The sequence below is a fragment of the Sus scrofa genome, chromosome 3 (genome assembly GCF_054392235.1).
Source record: "Sus scrofa isolate SSC_HxYL_T2T_F1_AM1 chromosome 3, Sscrofa_HxYL_maternal_Yorkshire_Landrace_v2.0, whole genome shotgun sequence".
Lineage (NCBI taxonomy): Eukaryota > Metazoa > Chordata > Mammalia > Artiodactyla > Suidae > Sus > Sus scrofa.
In genome coordinates, this window is record NC_139385.1 from 58,875,186 (window position 1) to 58,901,976 (window position 26,791).

Here is a 26,791-nt window from a genome sequence, read left to right on the forward strand (position 1 = left end):
GACCGGCGGCGCGCCCGGGCTGTGTCTGGCGCGGGGGACGGGGCGGGGAGCCGGAGGAGGCGGGGGCAGAGGTGTAGAAGCCGGAAGTGGATCGGGCCCGGGTCTGTCCGGGCGTTGCGGGTTTGGGGCCTGGGAACGGTCGGCCCCGCAGAGCTGAGGAGCCCTTGACGGGACGGAGCGACGCCATCCAGACACTTAAGGCCTGCTGACTGGTAAGGATTAGGAGTTAGTGAGAGGCGGGTCCTTTCTGGGTATAGGTCGCACCCCAGAGCGCCGTTCCCAGATCCTGGGTCCCCGATCCCTGCGGCCCAGGCTAGTTCTCCGCGCTTCGACTCCCTCTGGCCAAGACCCCTCTGGTCAAGACTCTCTTCCACCAGTAACGGATACCTTCGTCCCAGCCTTCTCCCTACTCCGCTCTGCCGAGATGCAGCGGGCCCCTAGCCCTCTCCCGGTCCTCATCCCGCACCTCCGCAGTCCCACTCCAGGGACCCGGTCCCAGTTCCCTAACCCCCGCAGCTCTCGGGTCTCAGCTCGGCCCTCTGTCCCACCCCTGTCCTCATCAGCATGGACCCTGACAGCTTTGCTCCAGCCTTACCTGCTGCGAACCCAGTGCGTTGCTCTCCTCCCCTGGACAGGCAGGCTCTGTGCGCCCCGCGGAGGTCGGCGGCGACCAGCAGCGACCGCGGAGCTACGGCGGGCGGCCCCGGGCATGTACGCCCCCGGAGGCGCAGGGCTGCCCGGCGGGCGCCGGCGGAGGAGCCCGGGAGGCAGCGCTTTGCCCAAGCAGCCGGAGCGTAGCCTGGCCTCAGCCCTACCGGGTGCCCTGTCCATCACCGCGCTGTGTACTGCCCTCGCCGAGCCTGCCTGGTTGCACATCCACGGTGGCACCTGTTCCCGCCAGGAGCTGGGGGTCTCCGACGTGCTGGGCTACGTGCACCCGGACCTGCTGAAAGGTGAGGGCGCTGCGCGCCGGCCCTCTTCTTTCTGGGCAATAGGGCCTCCTCTTCCGAGAGCGAATGTGGTGCGGGCTGGAGCTGAGATAGCCTGGAGCAGGCACTTGGTTGAAGGAAACAGCCCGATTCCTGCCCACCAGGTGGCTCTGTTTGGGGTCCGGCCGCTCATTAATTCTGATGTTATTCAGCCAGGCTCCCACTCCTCAACGCCATGCTAATCTGAACTGCTATTTTAGGATTCTGCCGGAGGAAGGGCGCTGTGTATCGGAAAGAAGATAAGGGTTCTTGCTAGGCATCACAATTAGCTGTTTCCGTCTAAGGAGCCTGTGGGATATAGGAAGGTTTCTTTGGGGCCAACTGATTGATGGAGAAAAAGGAAGTTTTAAATACTGCTAGATTTTTAGAAATATTTTTGAGTTCTATAGTAATTGAATTGTTGTTAGAGGAAAAAGGGAGTCTATGGTATTTTCAATAAGCAGAAGTCAGTTCCATTGCCACCCTCAGTAAAACAGTTGGAATTTGGCTCTTGGAAGCCTTGCAAGTGTGCTGGAATGAGGTAAGGTTTGTTGCTTTGTTCATTATCATGCTTCCCAGCCAGAAAGACAGAGGAAAGGGGAAAAGGATCGCTGTCTTTACTGGACACAGGAGGCGGGGAGCTCATCCTGTCCTAGCCCTGTTGCCAGTAATGACCATAAAGCCTGCTGTGTGGTGGGAGAGCTGGATGGCCTTTTCTGGCTTTTACAGGGAAGACCAGTCAGTGGATTCCAAACAGCCCTAGTAACAGCAGAGTTCATTACTCCCGAGGTTTTTTGAGCTTTTCTTGAAGGTCTTTCTGTTTTCTCCCTATGCCACTCCCTGGCTCTAATTCATTCCAGATGCTTACTGCCCTACCTATCAGAAGCCTCTCCTGTTAGATATCTTCACATTGCCTTTTTAAGGATTCAGGTACTGAGATTTGATGAAAAGGTCAAATTCTTCTTCGTGCCTTGGATCATATACCACTTCTGTAGGTTGTGGCTGAAAAGCCCTATCCTTGTGACATATAATGTTGTCTTTCTCTGAGAATTCGCTTGCTGTTTTGCATTTCTCTTGAATTTCTGAGGCTTTAGGATGGTTTTGCAGAGAACAGGATGGGGGCTTCTGATTCGTTTCCAGATTTCACTGTGATGATAGTTTTCACTGTGTTGGCTCATTGAGACCAAAGTTATCCACATGGCAGAAGCCTTGTGACATGCAGCTTTTTCTATGGCATATAGTTGATGGCAGAAAGCCCATCAAACTTGAGTCTGGATGGTTTTCCCATAGTGTGTCCCCCTGCACGTGCCTTCTTTGAGGTATGGCTGCCACCTTTCCACCACTTCATCCAGACCTTGGCAGTTGATCCCCTGGTGGTCAGTGTTTCAAACCGGGAGAGAGGGAGTTCCCATAGTGGCTCAGTGGTAACAAACCGGACTAGTATCCATGAGGGTGTATGTTCGATCCCTGTCCTTCCTTAGTGGGTTGGGGATCCAGCTTTGCTGTGAGCTTCGGTGTAGGTTGCAGACACAGCTCAGATCTGGTGTGGCTGTGGCTGTGGCTTAGGTGGTCAGCTATAGCTCTGATTTGACCCCCTAGCCTGGGAACCTCCATATGCCATGGGATTGGCCCTAAAAAGACAAATGAATTTAAAAAAAAAAAAACAAAAAAAAAAAAAACTGTAAAGGGTTCATGATGCTTCTCCTGGGGGGCCTCATAAAATTCATGTGATGGAAGGAGGGGCAATCTGATCCCTTGCCCTCATTTCAGAGATCCAGGAAACTGTGTCTTAGAGAAGCAAAGTGTTCAGATCTCCAGGGCCACACAGCTGGGTGTGGCAGAGCTGAGTGTACCTCACTGTTGACTCCAGTATGAAGTGATGCTGTTTCGCTTGTGATTTTTTTCCCCCTTTGCTTTACGTCAGCTATCGTAAGGAATGACCTCACTATTAGGGATTTATTTGTCCCACTTAGGTGTGCATCCTTGTCAAAGGCACGTGAAAAATAAAAATAAAATCTTGGTGCAGTTTTCATTTATTTACACATCTATTTACCTTTTATGAGAAATCACTGAAGCTAGGTTTTTTCTTTTATAAAGCATGATGCCTTCACTTTTACATTATGTCTGCTTTATGTTTAGGGGTTCTAACCTCTAAAGAGTTTCAGCCTGCTTTCTGTGGCCATCTCCTTGGCCAGTGTAAGGTGGGCACACTGGCCGTCCACTAATAAGAGAGTTGACAGTGGTTTCTCATGAGCTATCACAGAAGAAGGTGAGGAATCAGAAGGTCCCTGATTGCTTCCCTTCCTCTTCTTCTTTGTCCCGATTGGTTTTTTGGTACTCAGTGGGCCTTCAGTCATAGGCTTTTCTGTGTAATTATGCTGAGCCTCAAAGCCTAGCATGGAAGCCTGGGATATTCCCCATCTCAGGATGAGGCAGAGCTGTGGGGCACTGAGCTGGTGCCTGTAGATGCCACCAGAAGGAGAACAGACCCTGCCAGGTCTCTACAGGTGTCAGAGAGTGGGCAGGGCCAGCAGGCTTTAGGACAGCCCCACCACCTGAGTGCCAGGCATTGTGCTCAGCTTACTTCATGCCTGGCTGTAGTTTTTCTAAATGACATTCTCATTTGTTAAGTACTGTCATCACCCCCCCACCCCCACCCACACATATGTCAGGCTCAGGGAAGTCAGGTCACTTGCCTAGGGACACACAGCTGATGTACGTGTGGACTCCACCCTCCCCACCATACTTTAGTGCACACCAGGTTTCTTTTTCCTTCCGACAGAGCTGTCCAAGCTTCTCAGTTCCCCATTCTAGTTGAGTTTTTAATCACAAGCCCAGCCAAAGCTGTGCTTTTTATTACTCGTCACCACCAGTTGGTGCTCCTGAGGCAACACGACCATCCTCCTGCTGTCATTTGCAGAGCCCTGGAGGCGTCAACAAATTCTCAAAAGATCCAAAGGCTCCAAAGATTCTGCCCTGAATTCTTCCACTCCCCCAGGGGAGGGGTGGCGGTGGGGAAATTGCTGCTTCTCACACCATTCTCCATCCCAGCCAGGCTGAGAGGTGCCCAGATCTCTAGTGGCCCCCAGCAGGGGAGCCCAGATAATTGGTCCTTCTGAGCCCCAATCCCTCTCTGCCTCTCAGGTGTGCCCTGCAAAGGGCAGGGGGGACACCAGCTTCAGGAAGCATCTTTGGAGGAGGAGGGAGCTTGGATGTGAAGTCAGGTGAATCACAGGTGACAGCCAGCCCATGGGAAGGCCAGAGTGCTTGAGGGGTGGTGACTGGTGCAGCTGGCATTTCTGGGCCCTGTGGGGCCTGTCCTCAAAGGCAGCTCAGCTAGGACCAGTGGCATATGTGGTGATGCCCCAGCCAGGTGCTGGAGGGCCCTCTTGGAATCTTGTGTCAGAAGCCTTGTCTGGAAGCTAAAAAGTCCCAGTGGGGAGTGGCTACACAGGTGGGCGGATGAGTGCTGAGAAGGGGGGCGTGTCTCTGACTCAGGGACTCCAGTGAAGAAGGAAATAAGAGATGGGGCACAAGGGAACTGGCCAGAAGGCACTTTAGCCTTCCTGCCTGCAGCCTCTTTGGGTCAGGAGGGGTGAGAGCAATGGGCAGGTAGGCAGGAAGAGCCAGGGCCTGCAAAACAAATCCAGCCCTGTGACTCACCAGTGACCTTGGGCAAAGTCAGTTCCTCGGGATCCTATTACACAGCAGCTGCCTTCTTCCCCAGTGACTGGAGAGGACAGTCAAGTAATAGTTACCAAAATAAACAGGCCACAGCACAATTGGAGGATGGGATGTGTTCTGTCTTCCAGAGTGTGGTGGATGCACCACTGGTTTGAATTTAAACTTAGGACCCTGGCCTATGTGCCGTTTCTCCACAAATAACATACATAACATTTGAGGATATTTTTTTTGGCCAGGCCCGTGGATGAGAAATTCCTGGTCCGGAGATCGAAGTCATGCCATACCAGTAATCTGAGCTACAGCAGTGACAATGCCAGATCATTAACCACTAGGCCACCAGGGAACTCCACATTTGAGGATGGTGTATCTCTTTGGCAGCCCTCTCAGCAGAATATTCATTGCTCTTGCTGCTGTACCGATGTTTGGCTGGGAAGGAGAGAAAGAGACTGGGATAACACCGCCTGTCTTCCCAGTGTGCCCGGAAACCCTCTGCTGAAGGACCTTCAGGGACATGGGGCAGGCTCCTGGGGTATCTGTTAGCATCACTCCAAGGAAAGTTCCCATTTGGCTTCCCCCCCAAGCCTGAGGCTCCACTCAGAGCTTTGGAGTGGAGAAGGGCAGAAGGCAGTCACGTTGAAACAAGGCCTGGGGAGTTTCTGTTGTGGCGCAGAGGAAACAAATCTGACTAGGGTCCATGAGAATGCAGGTTGGATCCCGGGCCTCGCACAGTGGATAGGAGATCTGGCATTGCCGTGCACTGTGGTGTAGGTCACAGAGGCTCAGATCCCCCATTGCTGTGACTGTGGTGTAGACTGGCAGCTGCAGCTCCAATTCACCCTCTAGCCTGGGAACTTCCCATATGCTGAGGGTGCAGCCTTAAAAAAAAAGAGAGAGAGAGGAAAGAAATAAGACCTGTTTGAATTTGGGTCCAAAGCCCCTTTTCTGTACTGCATCATCAGCCTGGTGGCCTTAGCGGCTTCCTCCCCTAGCCCTTGGTGGCAGTCTGGATGGAGGATGGAACCACCGGGATGAAGGCGGTGGGGCTGCTCATCCCCGTACTTTGTGAGTTGATTCTCCCCGTGCAGGTGGGCAGGTGTTCCTGCTTGTATTTGTCAGATGAGAGTGCAGAGGCCAAGGGCAGTGACGTGCTCAAGGTAATGCATAGTCTGTACTGGGGCTAGGATTTGGTGCCAAGGCCAGTGCCTTCTGCTTTTAAGAGTCAGACTCTGATGACTGCAGAAGCTTAGACCATGCCTGGCAGGTTTTGCCCAGTGGTTCCCAGTGTGAGCTTTCATTGCTTAACGACCCTAACCTTTTTTTCCTGGAGAAGGTTTCATACTTCCAGCTGTTCTCTTGGTGAGCTCAGCAGCTGCTGGCACTGACATGGCTCTGGCAGCGTGTTGTAGTAACTTTTGACCTTTCATTCAAATATAGCTCTTTAGGGTTTGATTGATTAGCTCCATCGGGGAAAAATAAAGCAGCTAACTCCAGTGCTTGATGATTGTGAATGTCATGATGCAGGGGAGCCTGACCCGGATTTGGGGTTTAGCTCTGTGCTGTATAAATAGGTAGAAGTCACTTAATGTCCTGGAGGCTCTGATTCCTCATCTGAACCATGTGATGAATCCCCTAGAGTGGAGTGAAGCTTAACTAAGGTGACCTTTGACCCTCTGCATGCACAGGCTGTTCCTGGAGGGGCACACAAGAGGCTACCACCAATGTTTGTCTCTTGGGAGGGGCAGCTGGATATCTGTGCAAGGCTTCTTCATTACTAAAATTAGTATATTATGGAACATAAAACACATAGGAGCTACGTTTTTGAAGGATGGTAGTAAGGGAGTTTCTGTTGTGGCTCAGCAGGTTAAAAACTCAAGTAGGGAGTTCCCGTCGTGGCGCAGTGGTTAACGAATCCGACTAGGAACCATGTGGTTGCGGGTTCGGTCCCTGCCCTTGCTCAGTGGGTTAACGATCCGGCATTGCCGTGAGCTGTGGTGTAGGTTGCAGACACGGCTCGGATCCTGCGTTGCTATGCCTCTGGCATAGGCCAGTGGCTACAGCTCCGATTCGACCCCTTGCCTGGGAACCTCCATATGCCGCGGGAGCAGCCCAAAGAAATAGCAAAAAGACAAAAAAAAAAAAAAAAAAAAAAACTCGAGTAGTATCTGTGAGGATGCAGGTTCGATCCCTGGTCTCTCTCAGTGGGTTAAGGATCCAGTGTTGCCAAAAGCTGTGGCTTAGATCCCAGATGTAGCTTGGTTGCTGTGGCATAGGCTGGCAACTGCAGTTCGGATTCAACCCCTAGCCCAGGAACTTCCATATGCAGCCCTAAAATAAAATAAGGGATAGTAATAAAATGGACATTCTGTACTTACTATGCACCCAAAGAAAGTATTTTTGAAGCCCCCTGCGTTATATTTTTCAGTTAAAACTAATTGTTAAAACTTGGTTGATTTTTAAGTACAATTAAAGCGTCAGTCAGAGGGCCTGGCCACGTTGAGTAATACTGGTAGAATCTGAACCTGGCCTGCTTCAGAGCAGAGTGTGATGTAAGCGCTTACACCCCACCGCTCTCAGGTTATTCTTGGAAGCACTAGAAGAACACTTTCGTCCTGCCCTGTCCCTGCCACATCCATGTGGACTTCCACCTACTGCCCCTCCACCAAATATCTCAGAGAGCTATCAATCTTGAAAATGCATCCAGGAAACAGCCCCTGTTTCCAGGACCTTTTGTTTCAGTGAGGCCCCAAGGGTTTCTTGACTTCTTCAGGCCCCCAGGGCTGGGTTAAATGAAGGCTAGACCTGGTTGCTGGCAGACCTAACACATAGGCCAGCCTCCTGGCAGCAGGCAATCACCCGGGCTGGAAGATTGGGCCCCAAACAGATGGTCAGCTGACAGGAGAGTGACAGATAGCTCTCAGGGCAGCTTGGCAGATGACCTGAAGCCAGATCGAGGCATATGAATCCTGTGTGGGCTCAGCCAACATCTGCCTGGCAAATTCTGAGCCTGAGGCAGGCGATGTAAGCTGTCATGGAGGGTCAGGGCCTCTGCATATCTGCTCTGGCTTTTCAGTGTGGGAAGCAAGGCCCTTGGTCCAGGACGCCATGGCGCCAGTGTCTGTTGGTTTGAGTCCACTTTGTTGAGTTTCAGGTCCCCTTTCCCAAGGTTTGGGGCTTTGCTTTATCAGTTCACCTTCCTCTAGGTCCAGGATCAGTGTTACTTGGAGTGTAAGGCCGAGGCCACCTGCACTGCTTGTTAAAATCAAGATTCCTGGGCAGAGCTTGAGAACAGGCTTTCACCCAGCACCCTGGTGATTCTCCTGTGCACGAGAGTGATGACCACTGCTCTGCAGCCTCTCAGCCTGAGATCAGAACTCAGGAAGGGAGTCTATAGTGTAAGCCTTGCCAGCCCTTTTCAGAATTTCCCAAATCACTTGTGGCCCATGGTCTAAATAAGAGAAGAACTTGCCAGTGGCTGTACAGAGGAAGTTAAAGCCCATTTCCTACTTTTTATCAAAGCCTAAAATGGTTTCTTTTTGGATCAGCCTTTATTCTGTCTGTGTGTTTCTGGAGCTGTGGCAGTTTGCACAGATTATCAAAGGGAACTGACAATATGGTCTCAATGGAACTGAAAGAAAAAAAGAAGAAAGAAAAAGAATGGTATTAAAGTCCTAGAAGGAAATCTAGGCTGCTGTCTGTATCTGGGGTACAGTTGTCATCCTGGGATCCCCCTTCACCATGACCTTGGTGACGCTTTACTCTTTGACTGTTGGGTCTTCTGTTTCAGCAGCTTCCTTTTTCTTGGTTCATTCCTTCATTTTGGTTGAGCGAGCCCGCACACACCCGGCCATTCCCCGCCCCCACCCCATGGCTTTGTCCTCATTTTAGAAAGTATTTGGTACTGTCAGTTTCTGAGCCTTTCAGGCTTTTGTGGTGTACATCTAGTTGCCTCTTAGCTTTTCCCATTTCCAGCTTACACTTCAGCTTATCTGTTCTGTCAAGTCAGTTCTAAGGACATCCGAACTCAAGTCCCTTTACTTCCCAGTTTTCAGAATTTCAGAATTTTGTTTTGCCCCTCTCCTCTTTGTATGGGTTTATGTCTTAGCCCCTTTTTTTTTTTTCTTTTGTTTTAGAGGGGTTCAGGGAGAGAGCAGAAGTAAATGTGATGATGGAGCCTGCCATCTTTTTTCATGCATGTAGTACTGTCCTGGAATTATATGCTTCTCTAAACTGCTTCAGCTTCTTTTTGAACAAAAAAGGGAATGAATGAGTGACTGCACAGAGAATGGACTTGAAAGAGCCCTTTGGCCTTATCCCTGTTGGCTGCCTTAGCTCTGAAGTTCCTGGTTTTTTCCTGCCAGCCTGAAGCATGCTTTAGCAGAATGTCTGATTAATTGTCAGGGTCTTTAAATATGATTAAAAGAGGTGTTCCCATCGTGGCTCAATGGAAATAAATCTGACTAGCATCCATGAGGACGCAGCTTAGATCCCTGGCCCTGCTCAGTGGGCTAAGGATCTGCTGTTGCCTCGAGCTCTGGTGTAGGTTGCAGATGAGGCTCAGATCCGGTGTTGCTGTGGCTGTGGTGTAGGCCAGCAGCTACAGCTCCGATTCTACCAGTAGCCTGGGAACCTCCATATGCCTCAGGTGCTGCCCTAAAATAAAAGACAAAAAAAAAAAAAAAAAAAAAAAAAGGTTAGAAGAGCATGGCAAGCACAGTTAACCTTTGAACAACAATGGGGTTATACTGACCCTCCCAGCAGTTGAAAATCCATGAATAATTTTTATAATTTATAAACCTAATCAGTGGTTTCACATCATGGATTTAACCAACCCTGATCAAGTAGTACTGTAGTGTTTACTACTGAGGAAAAAAAATCCGCATGTGAGTGGATCCTTGCCGTTCAAGTCCATGTTGCTCAAGGGTCAACTGTACAATGAAGTGGAGTCCCTGCACTTGGACTAGTCTTACTGGAGAGGGAGAAAGGACTGAGGCACATGGGAGCAGGTGCTGAGACCATGCCCTCTGTCCCATCCTCCCTGGCTCCCCAGGACTGGAGGGGACAAACGCCTCACAGCTGGGGACTCCCTGCCCCAGGGCATGGCCTGGGGCCTTGAGGGTTTGCTTCTTCCCCTCCAGATTTCTGCATGAATCCTCAGACCGTCCTGCTCCTGCGGGTCATTGCCGCCTTCTGCTTCCTGGGCATCCTGTGTAGTCTCTCTGCATTCCTTCTGGATGTCTTTGGGCCCAAGCATCCGGCCCTGAAGATCACCCGTCGCTATGCCTTCGCCCACATCCTCACAGGTAAGCCCTGGCCTGTTCCCAGTGGGAGAGAAACTGCCGCAGGTTAGGGGCATCCTGTCTGGAGTTGCAGGCAGAGACCAAGGGGTTTCCATGAGCAGACACAGTTTCTGATGCTCATTTCAGCGCCAGCTGTTCACAAAGCACTGGCATTTGCATGTATGCCTGCCAGGACCACAAACCCACTCGGCCCAGCTGTAGGGAGCAAATTTTATTAGAATTCTGGAAGAATTCTCATGGCTCTCTAAGAACGTGGCTGGGAGCTCAGCCAGGCTCCTGGGGCCTGGAGGGAGCAAGAGAGGAACTAGGGTGTCTCCCTCTGTCTCCCTGGAGAGCGTGGGCTCAGACTCTCTCTCCTCCCCTTCTCGCATCCCTGCAGACCAGGCTTCTCTGCCGGTTCCAGGCTTCTCTCCTCCCACGTGACAGGGCTGGTGTGTTAGATTTGACTGTGGTGGTACTGACTTCAGCTCCCAAACTGCATGAACTTGTCTGTTCCTCTCAAGCAGCCAGTGATATCCAGCAGCCCTAGAATTTCAATTTCAAATTCTTAAGACAGAGGATCTGACCGACCCATGTCGTTTCAGGCCTCTGTCCCCAGCCTTGGCCAAGAGAGCTCCCCCTCACAGGGTCTGGGGTCAGGCAGGTTCTCTGAGAATGGGGTTTAGGTAGAGAGGCTACAGTTGGTTCCTCGTGTATCCTGGCTGCAGTGTGCCCGCTAACCCCCTTTCTCTGCTGTCCCTCTGACCCCTCCCCCAGTCCTGCAGTGTGCCACCGTCATTGGCTTTTCCTACTGGGCTTCCGAACTCATCCTGGCCCAGCAGCAGCAACATAAGAAGTACCACGGTTCCCAGGTTTATGTCACCTTTGCAGTTAGCTTCTACCTGGTGGCTGGTGCTGGCGGGGCCTCAATCCTGGCCACGGCGGCCAACCTCCTGCGCCACTACCCCACGGAGGAGGAGGAGCAGGCGCTGGAGTTGCTCTCAGAGATGGAGGAGAACGAGCCCTACCCTGCCGAGTACGAGGTCATCAACCAGTTTCAGCCGCCCCCGGCCTACACACCCTAGTGCCAGCCGTGGGCCCTCTGCCTCAGCAGCCCCCCTACTCAACAGCGCCCCCACACCCAGCGGTGCGCCCTTCCCCCAACAGGCCTCACTGGTAGGATCCCGACCGTCCTCACAAACCTTCCCTGGGGAGTTCATGGATCCCCACCCTCGAAACCTGGGGTTCACTGATTTTACATAATGCACTGTTTCCCCTCTTGCCACGCCCCTCTCCCTCCACGGTCATTAGTCATTACCAACCAGGGACGGTCATACATGTCTTCTCCCTCTGTGGGCTTTCTCTCTGAGACTGGGACTTTTCCTCGGGATGCTGTGGACGGTGGACAGTCCCGGCTAGAAGCAGGTCCACAGGGCCCAGGGGAGAGGGGACCGTACCCTGTGGGCACACTTCATGACTGTCCCTGTCGGTCCCACAGCTGGATCTCTGGGCCCAGCCTTGCCCCCGCACCTGCTGGGAGCGTCCAGGACCGGGCTGCCTGCTCCATGGAGTCTCTGCACTTTAATCTTTGGACTGCCCATCACGCATGGTCTGGTTTTGTAGGGAGGAGGGATGGCTGCCTGGAAGCAGAGCATGTGCGCTCTCCCCACCCTGTCCCTGCCTGGTGGCCAGTGACCTGGCAAGGACGGGAGCACCCGGCGTGGGCCTGAGGCCTCCTGGTGCCTAGAAAGGATCAGCGTGAAGGGGCCCGAATCTCCCCAGCCCCATCACCTTTTAAAATGTGAGTGGTTTTAAAAGGGAAAAACAATACTGAGCAACAGCACCAATCCTCTCTTTTTAAACTAGTGTGACGACCATAGAGTGTCGTTGTCCTCTCTTCCGGCTATTTATCCCATTTCTTCTGTCCCTGCCGTGTCTGGGCCACGGTTCCTTCCAGCCCATGGTGGTTCCTCCCTGAGTCTCTCCAAGCAGAATTCAGCCCTCTTCCCTTGCTCCTTCCCTCCCGGTGACCATAGCTTCCTGGGGCCTTCCTGTGGCCAGGGGCTGAGGACTGTGGCCTGGCTGGCTGGCCAGCGTGGTGCTCCTCAGGACCCTGGCACTGAGACGTAACCTGACCTCCATGCAGGAACAGGGCCCGCAACAGGGCAGGAACCCCCCCGCTCTGCACACAGAAACTCCAGCCAGCGGGCCCTGCTGCATGAGGTGTCAGCCACCCTGTCAGACTAGCGGACCTGGCTGTGTCCTTCAGGTTCAGCGTGTCTCCTAGACTGTGACTTGGGGCATCAGCTTGCTGCATGCGCCCATCCCCTTCTTGAATGTACTCTGGTCTTAACAGCGTGCTACTGGCTCGCTCTTGCCTGGCCATCACTCCGGCATTTCTATTGGCCACGCATAGCTCTGGATGGGTTGAAATTTCTGCCTCGAGATCTGCGGTGTAAAGTGGGAGAAACTCCAGAAACCTTCCTTCAGTGTGGATCCAGAGGGCCAAGCTTCTTTGGAATCAGAGTCCAGTGCTGAGCCGAAAAGCAGATGGACCCCCATCTCCTCCACAGGCGATAGACAGTAAGACCGGAGATCAGACACCATTGTTGAACTGTGGCTAGAAAGGGATGGTCATGTCCCTTGTCCTTCTTTGGCTAGACTGCCCCAGGATATCTGGACACGTGTGTGTGGCTGGTGAAGGCAGCATCTGCACGTAAGTGAGCGGCTGCGTGGGGTTCACTGTGATGCCAAAGTGTGTCCCTTGGTGACTCCAGCACTCTTCCAGACTCTTCTCCTGGGGAAGAAAGACTGCACGTGATACCTGAGCACAAAGCCAAGGAGCTAAATTAAGTCTTGTCTTGCTGTAAAGTCCAAGTTCTTCCCCAGCAGACTTCCAGGGTGTGGCCAGCTCCCTTTGACCCTGGGTGTCTGAGCGGGCAGACCAGGAGACCGGGCACAGAACACGCATGCCAAAGTGACCAGTCTTCTCATGAGGACCCAGACATGACCCTGTGGACCATTCCACATGATTCGGAACCCACTTTTTATTAGGGCCCCATGCCTCTGGCCTTTCTTTCTCTTTTTCCCTGCCCTCCTGACACAGATAGTTTGTCATATAAATTCCCCTGGTTGTGTTGTTTTTTTTTTTTTTCCTAGAAAAGAAAAATTAAAAAGCAAAACAAAACAAAAAACCAGAAACCACAAATAAGAATGTAAATGCTCATGGCTCCCTGTCATTTTTTTCTGTTGCACTTTCCCCCATGTGGTTTGTTCCCTTTCTTTTAGAGAGGCAGGAGACATTGGGGAAGTGTGGGCATAACTTTAAGAAGGGGCTGGTGCCTGCCTGCTCCATGCCAGGCACGTGCACCTAAGCAGTTCTCCTAAGCCCCACAGCTTCCACGCTGAGGACCCACATCCTTGACTTCAGACCCTGAGCCCTTCTTCCCTCTGTATCCTGTGAGCTGCAGAAGAGAGCGCTGCTTTGAAATGCTCACCCTTTTGTGGGAAGAAATAGACTCCTTCAGACTGGGACCTGAGGAAGAAGCTGTGCTTTCTTTGGAAGCCGCAGGGAATGATAAACTCACTTCCAGGGAGAGTCAAGTGAGTGGAAATAGCTCCGGGAGCTTAACCTGGAGCAGAGTGGTCCAGTGGCCGCACCTCTGGCGGTTCCCCACACTCCCTTAGTCCAGTCACAGCTTTAGCCAACACCCTGGGGCCCCAGTGCGCATCACGGGAAAAGAGCTTAGGGCTCCCTTTCAGGAGCAGCCAGCCTGGGTGTGTTCTTTTTTTTGCTCCAGGAGGAGTACATGTCTTTCTTGGAAGCTGGGAATGTGTTCGCTCTCCCATGTAATTTCATTTCAGACATTCCTGAAAGGCGCCTTGTGTACAAAGCACCGTGTAGGCACCATGAGAGAAACGTGATGACCTCCGGGGCCCTGTCTCCAAGGGTTTTATATCCTTGGTCTGGGAGATGGACTTGTCTACGCAAAGGCAGAGTGAAGTAAGTGGTCCACTGGACAGCTGGGGAGACCGATTCCGACCTCAATGGAGAGGCTTCCTGGACAAGGCAGCTAAATGTGAGAGGGGGTCTGGAAGTGGGGTGAGGGGAGTTCCTGCTGAGGGAACAGCAAGACCAGAAGTGCAAGTGGTGGTTGCAGTGTGGTGAGAGAAGTCACAAAGCTGAAGAGGCCCATTTAAAGAACTAATAGCCATGGAAAGCCCTGGAAGTGTTTTGAGAAGAGAAAGTAGAGCTTATTTTAATGACTGGTGACAGTGTGAAGGGGGGGTCAGCTTGGTGTTAAGTGGAAGTTTGAGGGGGTGAGGAGTGGGGGATGAGTGGAAATCAGATGGAGGCCAGGACTCTGAGGAGCAGGCCTTGTTGGCCCCCGGGGCCCAGAGTCTCAGCCAGACATCAGAATAAGGAAACTGAGGGAGTTCCTGTTGTGGTGCAGCAGAAACGAATCTGACTAGGAACCATGAGGTTGCGGGTTCGATCCCTAGCTTCGCTCAGTGGGTTAAGGATCCGGCATTGCCGTGAACTGTGGTGTAGGTCTCAGACTCGGATCTGGTGTTGCTGTGGCTGTGGTGTAGGCTGGCAGCAACAGCTCCGATTAGACCCCTAGCCTGGGAACCTCCATATGCTGCGGGTGTGGCCTTCAAAAAGACCAAAAAAAAAAAAAAAAAGGAAACTGAGAGCCTCAGTTCCTGCCCACCCATCATGAGATGGAAGGCAGAGCTGGTGGCACAGGCCTTGAAGGCCTCTCGAGTGAGGAGGCACAGGATGTGAGGGCAGCAAGGAGAGAACCTTGGGGACAGAGGAAGAGGGTGTCATGTCTTGGTAGAGAGCAGCTTTTTTAAGATAACTAGAAAATCTTGGAGTTCCCGTTGTGGCTCAGTGGGTTAAGAACCCACTAGTATCCATAAGGATACAGGTTCGATCCCTGGCCTTGCTCATTGGGTTAAGGATGGCATTGCCTTGAGCTGTGGTGTAGGTCGCAGACACGGCTTGGATCTGGAGTTGCTGAGGCTGTGGTGTAGGCTGGCGGCTACAGCTCTGATTCGACCCCTAGCCTGGAAACTTCCATATGCTGCAGGTTTGGCTCTAAGAAGACAGGAGGAAAAAAGATAACTAGAAAATCTTTTTAGCTGACCTCTTGACCACAGCTAAATTAATGGGTCACAAGGTTCCATCCCCACAGGGACCTTCCTGGACCTCCTGCCAGGAGAGAGGAACCCTGACAAGAGACACTTGATGCCCGTTGAGACTGTAGGCTCAGCTTTGAGGCAGGAGGTTTCATGAAGACAGAGACACTTAATGTGGAATGTGGACGTTGAAGAATGGGTAGGCTTTCCTGAGAGAACGATGCAGTCAGTGGAAAGGGATGGTCTTTAGGGAACACTGAGCTCGTACTTTGAGCAGTGATGACACACTCTGGAAGGGAGCGATTAGGTGGATGGACACCGCCAGTGACGGTCTGTGATGCCAAATTATTGTCAGAACCCTTACAGTTGCCAGATACAGAACTCTTTAACATGGAACCATCTTAAGTGAATGGAATTTATTGGTTCCAGTAACAGAAAAGTTGACTTGGCTGAACCCAGGGACTCGCTGCCCGGGAAGGCATGGTTTCTCTCCATCTCTCTGCTCTGCTCCCAGCCTCAGGCAGTCTCTCCCCAGAGGTGGTGAGGATGGCCACCGGCAGCCCCAGGCTCACACAGACCTCATGTTTAAGCACCAGGATGAGTCTCTTTTGCCCAACTGAGATCACGCCCTTCTCCCCAAACTGTGGCCAAGGACCTGGAGCCTCATCCTATAGCTGAGGGTGAGGATGAGGTTCCGTGTGGGGTCCTGGGTTCGGAGATGGCACCATCAGTGTTGGTTGGGATGGGTGAGCACGGGGCGAGGCGTGTACCACTCCCCTAAAATGGAGATGGGACACCTGTCATCTCCCTGCAGCCCTCCTTCCTGTGATCATGGCACATGTGGTCACTGGCCAGCTCTGCACTCTTGCAGAACTTCTGTGTGTCCTATCTTGGTTCATGGCTGAGCCTTGGAACCAGGCTTGCCTACTTTCAAGCAGGCCAGCAGGGCCTTGATTCCACTGGCCCTTGCCTCAGGAACTGTTTCCCCTCTTCTTTTCTCCCAGCTCCATTCCAGGGCCCACCCAGCTTCGGACTTTCCTGGCTTTGTTCTTTTCTACTTGGAACTTAGTACTTTACTTCAGCAATGCTTGTGAAGACACAGCTTGTGAGCATCCTGGCTGTTTGGGGGAACCACTCACCTGAGCCCAGTCCTACCCCCACTTCTCCATCCAAGTCAGCCCAGTGGGATGGGGAGGGAGCAGGCAGCAGTGAACAAGCAGAAGGCGGGGGGGGCTGGCGCCACGTGCCACCATTTGGGTACATTTTTGCATTAATTCCTCAGAACTGCCAAAATTTCTTCTGATCTTGGAAGGATGCTGTATTTAACACATGTTCAATATCTAACATATGTCTCGATGGTGGGTTCCCTCCCCCCACCTTTGTACCCATGTACTTCAGAAAGATGTTGAGAAATTGGAGGGGGTCCAGGCAAGCATTCTAAGTAGATGAAAGGTTAGAAGACACGTAAACAGCTCTAGAGAAAAGGATGCAAGCTGTGTGACCTTTATTTATTTAATATGTTAGGTGATGTTTTTATTTATTTATTTATTTATTTATTCTTTGGGGTTGCACCTGTGGCTTATGGAAGTTCCCAGGCTAGGGGTTGAATCGGAGCTGCAGCTATCAGCCTACACCACAGCCACAGCAACACCATATCTGAGCCATACCTGTGACCTACACCATAGCTCATGGCAACACCGGATCCCTGACCCACTGAGTGAGGCCAGGGATCGAACCCACATTCTCATGGATGCTAGTCAGGTTTGTAACCTGCTGAGCCACAACGGGAACTCCTGTGTGACCTTTAAAAGGCACTTGTCTCTGGGAGCTCCCTTCTTGGCTCAGCGGAAATGCATCTGATTAGCATCCATGAGGACTCGGGTTTGATCCCTGGCCTTCATTAGTGGGTTAAGAAAATAATTCTGGGAAGTTTCCCTTTGGTGCAGTAGGTTAAGGATTCAGTGCCACCACAGCTTTGTTGCAGGTCTGTGTGGGTTTGATCCTGACCTGGGAACTTCCACCTGCCAAGGATACAGCCATAAACAAACAAACAAAAAACAACTTTGTTTTGAAAAAAGAAATGGTACTTGCCGAAAACTTGCAAGAACTCATCAATGAATTCCCATTTACTTTTCAACTAGATTTACCAATTAACATTTCTGTCACATTTATTTTTACTAAGATAGAATTCACATACCATGAAGTGTACCCTTGGGAAGTATAATTCAGTGGTTTTTAATATATTCATAAGGTTGCACCACTAATTCCAGAAGTTTTATCTTCTCCAGAAGAAACCCGTACCCATCAGCAGTAATTCCCCATTCCTGTCCTTGTCCCCGCCCCTGACAACCACTTAGTTACTTTTTATCTCAATGAATTTGCCTATTCTGGACATTTCCTGGATGTGGCCTTCTGTATCTGGCTTCTGTCACTTAGCATAACATTTTTAAAGCCCATAACATGTATCGGTCCCTCACTGATTTTTGTGGCCGACTAATATTCCACCATAGCTTTCTCTGTTCATCGGGTGATAGACACTTGGGTTGTTTCTGGTTTTTGGCTATTGTGAATGCTGCCATGGACACTTCTGTACAAGTCTTTTGTGTGAACATATGTTTTCAGTCCTCTTGGATATATACCTAAGAAAGGAATTGCTAGGTCATGGTGACTCTGTGTTTAATAGTTTGAGGAACTGCCAGGCTGTTTTCCCACAGAGCTATCCCATTTTTTGTTGCTGTCAGCAATGGATGAGGTTTCCAATTTCTCCACCTTCTCACCAACACTTATTTTCCTTCTTTATGTTGAAACCTCTTCTGATCTTAGCTAAGGGTGTTTTTAGTCAGTACACTTTTAGTTGCAAAATGACTCAAAACTGAAATTGCTCGGGCAAAACGGAATTTGCTGGCTGAGGACCACAGAAGTCAAGTAATGCAGTGAAGTCAGGGGCTCCAGAGGTGCTCTCTGGACCACCTCATGCACTCTCTCAGCTCCACCCCTAGAAGCTGGCTGTGATTCCAGCCGGGCTTTTCCCTGATGGTGACACAAGGACTGCTCGGCTTCCGGCTTTCCTCCGGACACTAAGTTCACCTGAAAACAAAGCAAGCTCTCTTTCCTTGCAGTTTACAAGTGTCGCAGGGCGCGCTCTGGTCGAACTCCCTTGGGACTGATATTGTTCCAGAATGAGTCCCTGTGGCCAAGGGGGTTGAATGCCCTGACTGGCTTGGTCTAGGGCCACTTGCCAACCCCTCATGCTGGATGAGGGGTAAAGCACTTGGAGCTCCTTTTGCATGAAAAGTACTTTGATTTCCTTTTCCATGCAACCTAAGAGACTGCAGAATGAAAGCTGAGCAGCTGAGACACAGAGCTGGGCTTGTGGAGCTGCCCCACATTCTCAGCTTTCCCCTTCCCCATGGAGTCTGGCTCCCCCTGACTCCACACCCCTGGCACAGCCTTGTCTAAAACCCCCGTTAGCCAACATGACATGGCCTTGTCCTCGTTTCCACGTCTGTTTCCTCAAGTTATTCTCTCCCCTCATCTCTGTCTCCAGAGTGTCTCATCCCAGAGCGTCTTAGCTGGGGAGGGAAGGAAAGAAGGCAGTTACCCAAATCCTGGAAGGTCATTCTAGAAATGCAGTGGGAGTTCAAAGAAGACAAGATTGAAGGGGTCGGGAAGCTGTAGAAGTAGAGAAGGGTCTCTTTGAGAAAGTAAGAAATAAAGGAGTGGCTGACAAAATATCCCCTTTATTACTGGCAGTGAGGCTGGGTTGGAGGACGTCGTTTTAGGTCCGTTAGCCAAGTGGGCTGCACAAATCCTGTACTGAGCCTGACTAACCCATCCAGTCATGGCAGCCTTCCCTGACCCTTGACCCCTGTAGGTGTGGAGCTCACCTCCGTCAGAGCAGTGGGATCCTGTATCCTGCAGGCAGCCTACTCCCTAAGAAGGAGGGGTGGATGGAGCTGGCCTAGGCATGACTGTTCCCTCCCCCGCCCCTGACCAGAATGGTCATCTTTTACTGTCCTTGAGGTTGAGAAAGGACAGGAGTATTACACCTAATGGAGTTCCTTGCACACAGAAGGAAACAGGTAAGGTTTCCAAAGGTAGAAACGGCCTTATGGAAGGTGGCACTTAAGATGGGTCTAGGAGTTCCCATCATGGCGCAGTGGGAACAAATCTGACTAGGAACCATGAGGTTTTGGGTTCAGTCCCTGGCCTCGTTCACTGGGTTGGGGATCCGGCATTGCCATGAGCTTTGGTGTAGGTCGCAGACACGGCTCAGATCCTGTGTTGCCGGGGCTGTGTTGTATGCTGACAGCTGTAGCTCCAATTCGACCCCTAGCCTGGGAACCTTCATATGCCGCAGGTGTGGCCCTAAAAAGCAAAAAAAAAAAAAAAAAGAGAGAGAGAGAGAGAGAGAGAGATGGGTCTACCGAGGTCCTAAGCAGGAGGGACCGAAGGGGCTTCAAGCCAACACCCTGAGATGCAGTTTTTCATTTCCCTGTTGTCTTCTGCCTGCCTCCTGGTTGGGCTGCTCTACTGCAGCACCTCTAGATCCTGGTACCTGGGTCTTGAGTTGCTTGTGAGTCTCTGTACCCAAAGATCCTATGTCAGCCCTGTACTACAGTGAGCAGGTCACTCCCAGGGCCAGCAGCCCCTGCTGTTGGGCTTCTTCCTGTTGTGAACTGGGCCAGGCTAAAGATGATGGTAACTTGAGCTGACCCAGAAAAGCACGGATCTGAGGGAAGGACGGAAACAGTAGGGGGTGTGTTGTGCCACTTTATCCTAGGTGCTCCCAGCCCTCCACGGTCCAGTTGGGAAAACAGGGGCAGTTCTTGCCCACATGAGGCCAGGAAGCCTTGCTCCAGAGTTGGGGTTGGTGGAGGCTGCCTGACATGAATCTCACCGGGGATTTTATCTTTTTGTCCTTTTTAGGGCCACACCTGCAGCATCCGGAAGTTCCCAGGCTGGGGGTCGAATGGGAGCTGCACCTGCCAGCCTACACCACAGCCACTGCAGTGCAGGATCTGAGCCACGTCTGTGACCTACATCGAAGCTCATGGCAACGCTGGATCCTTAACCCACTGAGCGAGGTCAGGGATTGAACACATATCCTCATGGATACTAGTTGGGTTCATAACCCAACGAGCCACAACAGGAACTCCTCACCAGGGATTTTGATCTGGTTCTGGGACGAGTTGATCTGAGGTGTCTTTCGGTCTTGCATTTTCATGTACAGTTCCATTCTTAATGACAAAAACAGATGCTTTCATGAATTGGTTTTAGGTTATGAATTAAGGGGAAACTGCCTGCTATGAAGAGAGTTCGCACACTGATGAATATTGTAAACACTTTCCATTCTGTTTTGTTTTTTTTTTTTGTCTTTTTGCTATTTCTTTGGGCCGCTCCCGCGGCATATGGAGGTTCCCAGGCTAGGGGTCGAATCAGAGCTGTAGCCACTATCCTACACCAGAGCCATAGCAACGTGGGATCCAAGCCATGTCTGCAACCTACACCACAGCTCACGGCAACGCAGGATCCTTAACCCACTGAGCAAGGGCAGGGACCGAACCCGCAACCTCATGGTTCCTAGTCAGATTCATTAACCACTGCGCCACGATGGGAACTCCTCCATTCTGAATAATAGATAATGGAGCTTTGGGTTACATACTGTTTTGAAGGGGAGAGAAGGCAATTACTCCTAACTTTTGGCCTAACAGTTGGAGCCCAGGGATCACATCAGACTCAAGCAAATTTACTTTCCAAGCACTTGGGGGAAAAAGGACTAAGGCATAATAGGCGTCAGAGCTAGTCCTAATTAGGAGGTGGCCTAGCAGTTAAGGATCTGGCATTGTCACTGCTGTGGCACAGGTTCCAGCCCTGGCCTGGAAACCTGCATGCCGCAGGTGGTGGGGAAAAAAAACCCTAAACTTAATTAGCTTCGCGCGGGTCCATTTCTCCTCTGGGGGAATGCCTGTCCTCAGGTGGGATGCCCAAGAAATGATGTCCCCACACGCCACTGCTAAGCCAACACATAGGTACTTCCTCGCTCTCTGCCAGATCCTGAAACTGGGAGAGAGGGTGTCCAGTCCAGGACCTGGAACCTGCAAGCCATAACGAAGGGCAGATGGGGCAAGGGCACCTCCTGAGGGACACCAAAGAAGGATGGCTGGAGATGGGAGTGTGCAGCGCCTCTGGAATTTTCCAGGCAGAGAGAGGGCTGTGACCCAACTCCTGATACCAGCTCTCGGGATAGGCTGACTCTCCTGAGCTCAGGGTCAGGTTGGGTTCCCTGGGCAGCCTACTATGAGATGGAGATTAGCATGTGGTATCAGGGGTGCTCTCAGGCTCAGAACCTGTGGAGGAAGGGAAGGAAGCAGCTTTGGTCGGGTGTTGAGAGGGCGGAGAAGGTGGGGGTCTCAAGTGTCTCACCATAGGCCTCAGCTGACCCCACATAGAATTCTGAAGCTGGGATGGCCTTTTGGAGTTGTCCTGAGTTGGGGTGAGAAGACCAGGCCTTTATCCCCCAGCTTTGGCTGGTCATTGGATGCATGCTGTCCCCAGAGAGAAGGGTGTGATTGGGGAGGAAGCTCTCTTCACTTGGGGGCAGTTCCTGAGGAGGGCTGATAACTGTGGGCTGCAGTTCACCAGTAGCTGGGGCAGAAGCCCTTCCATCACGAAGGCCAACCTGGGCTGCTATCAAGGTGCCCACTACTCCTTAGGCCACTCACACCCACTTCTTTGACTCATATCTGGGAGCAGCTCTACTTTTTCTGGGGAAAACTGATGGTTAAACAGACAAAGTATGATCCCCATGCCTGCAGCTGGGCCTGAGGCCCCAGCTGACCCTCTTCAATGCCTCCTCTACTATCCATTTTAGATTCTTACCTCTGCTAAGCCCCTGGTCACCACACCCTTTTTAGGTCCTGGCTGCTGCATTATCTATTTACCATCAAAACTGAGCACGGGTGTAACAAAGAGACACCCAGATCTGATTGCCAAACATCTTCCTTTTTGCTCCCATTAAGTATAGCCTGGCTCTTTCTGATGATCAGAGTCAATTACTGCTGCCAGGATGGTGACTCCTGCTTCTTGCCTGCTGGTCCCTTGGCTCAAAGTACCTCCTGGCAGAAACTGTGAATTAGAGTTCAATGGGACTCTTTTTTTTTTTTTTTTTTTTTTTTGCTTTTTAGGGCTGCACCTGCAGCAGATGGAAGTTCCCAGGCTAGGGGTCAAATTGGAGCTGCAGCTGCCAGCCTACATTGCAGCTCACAGCAATGCCAGATCCTTTAACCCACTGAGCAAGGCCAGGGATTGAACTCACATCCTCATAGATACTAGTCTGGTTGGTAACCGGCTGGTTGTTTAGTGCCTCTTTCAATGGTAAGTGCTCTCTGGTGGGCATCTGTACACTTCTTGGCCAAACACATAATCCATCCACATGCTTCTATTCCTCCTAGTCTTTCATCTTTCCTCCTCCCGGGCCCCTGATAAACCGGCCATATTATCTGCTAGTTCCATGAGTCCATATATATTCCAGCGCTGGCTACATTTCTGTTAACACAAAGCGAATGCCCAGGTGCACCACTGGGATGATTTATTCACTGGGAGAATTTCCCTTGCCTCTGTCTTTCAAGATCACCCTAGGGTGGGGCTGTAGTTCAGCTGTGGTTCATTTTCAGCTTGCACTCACACACATTCTGTAAGCAAAGCAAGCTTGCCCTTTTCCCTCCTTTATCAGCTGGTTGTAAAGGGATTCCACCCCCTAAGCACCCATAGGTCTGAGCTAAGGGGAAGGCTCAGTGCATAAATGGCAGGTGACCTGGATGTTGAGGTCATCTGCTTGTGTGGCTTACTGTGCCCCTGGCCTGGCATCCCAGATCTGGATGCACCACTTCTGTCTACTACGGGTTATGCCTGGACCTATTCAACTTTATGTTATAGGTCTGATAGGCAGAACCCAATTTATGTAAGGTATCTTTTTTTTTCTCTCATCTTTCTAGGACTGCACCTGAGGTATATGGAAGTTCTCAGGCTAGGGGTTGAATTGGAGCTGCAGCTGCCGGCCTACGCCAAAGCCACAGCAACATCAGATCTGAGCTATGTCTGTGACTTACACTGTAGCTCATGGCAACAACAGATCCTTAACCCACTGAGCAGGGCCAGGAATCGAACCTGCATCCTTATGGATACTAGTTGGGTTGGTTACTGCTGAGCCATTATAGGAACTCTTTATATAAGACATCTTAATTAATCATATAAGATGAATTTGGATCAACTTAAAAATGTACAAAGGGAATCAAATTTCTTAACGCTGTTCTGGGGATATACAAGCAAAATAAAGTATGTTGATAATGGATTGGAAAAGAGGTTAGGATAGAGGGTACTGTTAAGGTCTGAACAACAAAGTGGTAGAGAGAATGGGGTCGAAGAAAGTGATTTTTAAAATTCTAAAGAGGAGGAGTTCCCATTGTGGCTCACTGGAAATGAACCCAAAGTGTATCCATGAGGATGCAGGTTTGATCCCTGGCCTTGCTCAGTGGGTTAAGGATCTGGCGTTGCCATGAGCTGTGGTGTAGGTTGCAGACGAGGCTTGGATCTGGCATTGATTGCTGTGGCTCCAATTCAACCCCTAGCCTAGGAACTTCCATATGCCTCGGGTGCAGCCTTAAAAGACAAAAACAAACAAAACTAAAGAGGAATTGATAGCTAGCCACAGAAATGGAGACAGCAAACATGTTTATGCCATCCTTTCAAAAACAAAATCATAGCTGTAAAAGGAAGAAGGGGGAGGTATCTAGAAAGAGGAAGAGTTAAAGTCTTTTTTTTCCAAAGCTTTTTGGAAGATGAACTTGATTATGTTTCTGTATGGAGGGCAAAGAGGCAATAGAAATGGGGGAAAATGGCCCAATCAGAGGGCCTCCACTACAGTTCCTAAGAACTTATTTTTGGTAAACAGAACAAAACAAAATAAAAACAGAAGACAAAACAAAAAAGAAACAAACAGAAATCCTAAGCTCCTTTAAATCAAAGGAAGAGGGACTGTAGGAAAATTCAACCTTTCCCTTCACACCCCCTTCCGGCCATCCTACTACCATCATTGAGAAACGCTTTGCTCAACAAAGCATTAAATATTATTTTCTGTTACATACCCATTTCTTCTTACTTCGAGGGAAAATAAACATCAATACCAATCCCCATAGTGAAATCAGGCAGCCTGAATAGATCTAAATTTTAGCTCTCAGTAAAACATTTTCTTTTTGGAGAAATATCTTTTATTAAGAACACACAAAATTGGAGTTCCCGTCGTGGCACAGTGGTTAACGAATCTGACTAGGAACCATGAGGTTGCGGGTTCGGTCCCTGCCCTTGCTCAGTGGGTTAAGGATCCTGCGTTGCCGTGAGCTGTGGTGTAGGTTGCAGACACGGCTCGGATCCCGCGTTGCTGTGACTCTGGCATAGGCTAGTGGCTTCAGCTCCGAATCGACCCCTAGCCTGGGAACCTCCATATGCCGCGGGAGCGGCCCAAGAAATAGCAAAAAGACAAAAAAAAGAAAAAGAACACACAAAATTGCTCAAAAAGGTACTTTAAGAGTAAAACTTCTAATTGCACTGCCTTGGAGTGAGCAGTCTTTCACACGAAGATATCTTTTTACAGTATTTTGTTTGTCAATAAGGTACTTAATATAAGCTTTAAGACATTAAGGAAACAGTCTCTTGTAAGGCCTTGCTATTTTTAGACATCCAGCCATTTCGTTTTAGTGAGGTTGGGCATAGAATAGCAATTTATTTATTTATTTTTGTCTTTTTGTCTTTTGTTGTTGTTGCTATTTCTTGGGCCGCTCCCGCGGCATATGGAGGCTAGGGGTTGAATCGGAGCTGTAGCCACCGGCCTACGCCAGAGCCACAGCAACGGGGGATCCGAGCCGCGTCTGCAACCTACACCACCACAGCTCACGGTGGACTCACTCACTCACTCAACGCCAGATCGTTAACCCACTGAGCAAGGGCAGGGACCGAACCCGCAACCTCATGGTTCCTAGTCGGATTCGTTAACCACTGCGCCACGACGGGAACTCCTAGAATAGCAATTTAATGCCCATAAGATCTTTTAGCCAGGTTGTTCATGGGTGGTGCAAAATAGGTTTTAGGCCACCTTTGTTGGGTCAAAGAGGGACACTTGACCAGGAGCATCTGCCCCACTTAACTCCATTCTGCTGCCCTTTATCAAAGGGCTACTGCATTTCCAGACTGCGACGGGCCACCTGCCCACGCAGCAATCTGGAAAGTGTTCTGGGTTCCCAGCATGTCACACTGGCCCACTCTCGCGTCGAGGGTTCATAGAGGGACGACTGAGTGCTCAGACTCAGACTCTGGGAGGCGGTCTCGGGGGTTCGGTCAGGTCGGGAAGAGCAGCGGGGGAGGCCCAGGAAAGGTCTCCATTCACCAAAGGCGTCTACGCCGTCCCGCTCCCGGCTTCCTAACCTGGACACCCCAATGGCCCCGCAGAGGCAATGCAGAGACCCGACCCCACCCTGGACTCAAATCAGTGAACGAGACGGTGGCTTCGGGCCGCCCAGAACAGCGGAACTAGCACCGCGCAGGGTAGTAACAGGAACCTGGCCGCGCCCCCTCGGGGGGCGGGGTCGGGTGGACAGAAGATGGCGGCGGCGGGGTCCGATGGTCAATCTCTGAGGCGCCCTTGACTAGCTCTTGCCACCGCGCCACCTACCTTGCTAGTGAGGGGTCCCGGCGCGCCCCGCGAAGGGGTGGGAAGGGGAGGTGACGAGCACTTGACTCCGCCAATCAGCACCGAGAGTCTGGGCCGCGCCCAATCAGGGCCGGGCGGTGGAGCCCTGAGAAGGTTGCAGGCTGGGGGTGCATGTGGCTGACGCGGAATGCGCGAGACCTCGCCGCCAGCCTCGCTGCTTCCCGCGCGCCTTGCACCGCGGCCTCTGGCGCCAGCCTGAAGACGCCGAGGTGGTAGGGGGCCCACAGAACTGAACTGCCGTCGCCCACCCGGGCACCAGCCCGAACTCCGGAGCGCCTCCTGCCACGGTCGCGGGCCCGCCCCCGCGGCTGGTGCGCTGACCTACTCCTCAGCGGTTTCTGCCGAGAGAGATGAACGACCTGTTAGACCGTGAGACGAGCTCGGGGCCGGCCAGTTAGGGGAACTTGGCGGAAGGTCGCTCTGCGCCCTCCCAGGCTCGTTCTTTTGCTCTGCGAGCGAGACTTCGCCTGCCTCCGGGCGCGAGGCAAGCGCAGAGGGTACAGGGGCCTGCGGGGCGCGCGGTCGGCATGTTTCCGAGGAGGCCGCCGGCCAGCCTGGCCGCCTGGCTGGTGGGCGCGGCGGCGGCCGGGCGCGCGGGGGCGCGGGGCGGGGGCCTGCTCTCCCTGCTGGCCAATCAGTGCAGCTTCGTGACGGGCCTGCGCGTGCGGCGGGCGCAGCAGATCGCGCAGCTCTACGGCCGCCTGTACTCGGAGAGCTCGCGCCGCGTCCTTCTCGGCCGCCTCTGGCGCCGGCTGCGGGGGCGCCCGGGCCATGCCTCTGCCTTGATGGCGGCGCTCGCCGGCGTGTTCGTGTGGGACGAGGAGAGGATCCAGGAGGAGGAGTTGCAGAGGTGGGCTCAGTGGCGAGGTCGTGCCTTTCCCTGGGGCGGGGCCGGTCAGGTTGGGAGGTGGGGACATTAGACCGTGGGGCCTGCCTTACCGGTTCTCCCGTGG

General features: G+C 51.7%; 2 protein-coding genes across 6 annotated transcripts in view; both read left to right on the plus strand.

The window, feature by feature from the left end:
• The first annotated feature begins 75 nt into the window (after positions 1-75).
• Positions 76-13,148, plus strand: TMEM127 (transmembrane protein 127). Of its 2 annotated transcripts, XM_085018511.1 has the most exons (4): positions 76-212; positions 636-953; positions 9,788-9,952; positions 10,706-13,148. In XM_085018511.1, exons 2-4 carry the CDS (start codon positions 710-712, stop codon positions 11,011-11,013), a joined length of 717 nt encoding a protein of 238 aa, XP_084874637.1. In that variant the 5' UTR covers positions 76-212; positions 636-709; the 3' UTR covers positions 11,014-13,148. The 2 variants fall into 2 exon arrangements, with proteins under 2 accessions (XP_084874637.1, XP_084874638.1); XM_085018512.1 differs by lacking the exon at positions 636-953.
• Positions 10,872-26,791, plus strand: part of STARD7 (StAR related lipid transfer domain containing 7) — a 40,002-nt gene continuing 24,082 nt past the window's right edge. The window contains exons 1-2 of one of the 4 annotated variants that reach the window (XM_085018501.1): positions 10,872-13,531; positions 13,793-13,931. In XM_085018501.1, coding sequence (XP_084874627.1) covers positions 13,852-13,931 — 80 coding nt within the window. In that variant the 5' untranslated portion in view covers positions 10,872-13,531; positions 13,793-13,851. Of the gene's footprint in view, positions 13,932-25,962; positions 26,689-26,791 lie in introns of those variants that run through there. The other 3 variants (XM_085018500.1, XM_003124844.7, XM_085018502.1) reach the window with 3 other exon arrangements.

Excerpts from the sequence above, each read along its gene's own strand:
- TMEM127 (XM_085018511.1), top strand. The coding sequence starts at position 710 with ATGTACGCCCCCGGAGGCGCAGGGCTGCCCGGCGGGCGCCGGCGGAGG. Across the intron at positions 954-9,787 it reads GCACCCGGACCTGCTGAAAG|ATTTCTGCATGAATCCTCAG; the intron begins GTGAGGGCGCTG and ends CTTCCCCTCCAG. Across the intron at positions 9,953-10,705 it reads CTTCGCCCACATCCTCACAG|TCCTGCAGTGTGCCACCGTC; the intron begins GTAAGCCCTGGC and ends CCCCTCCCCCAG.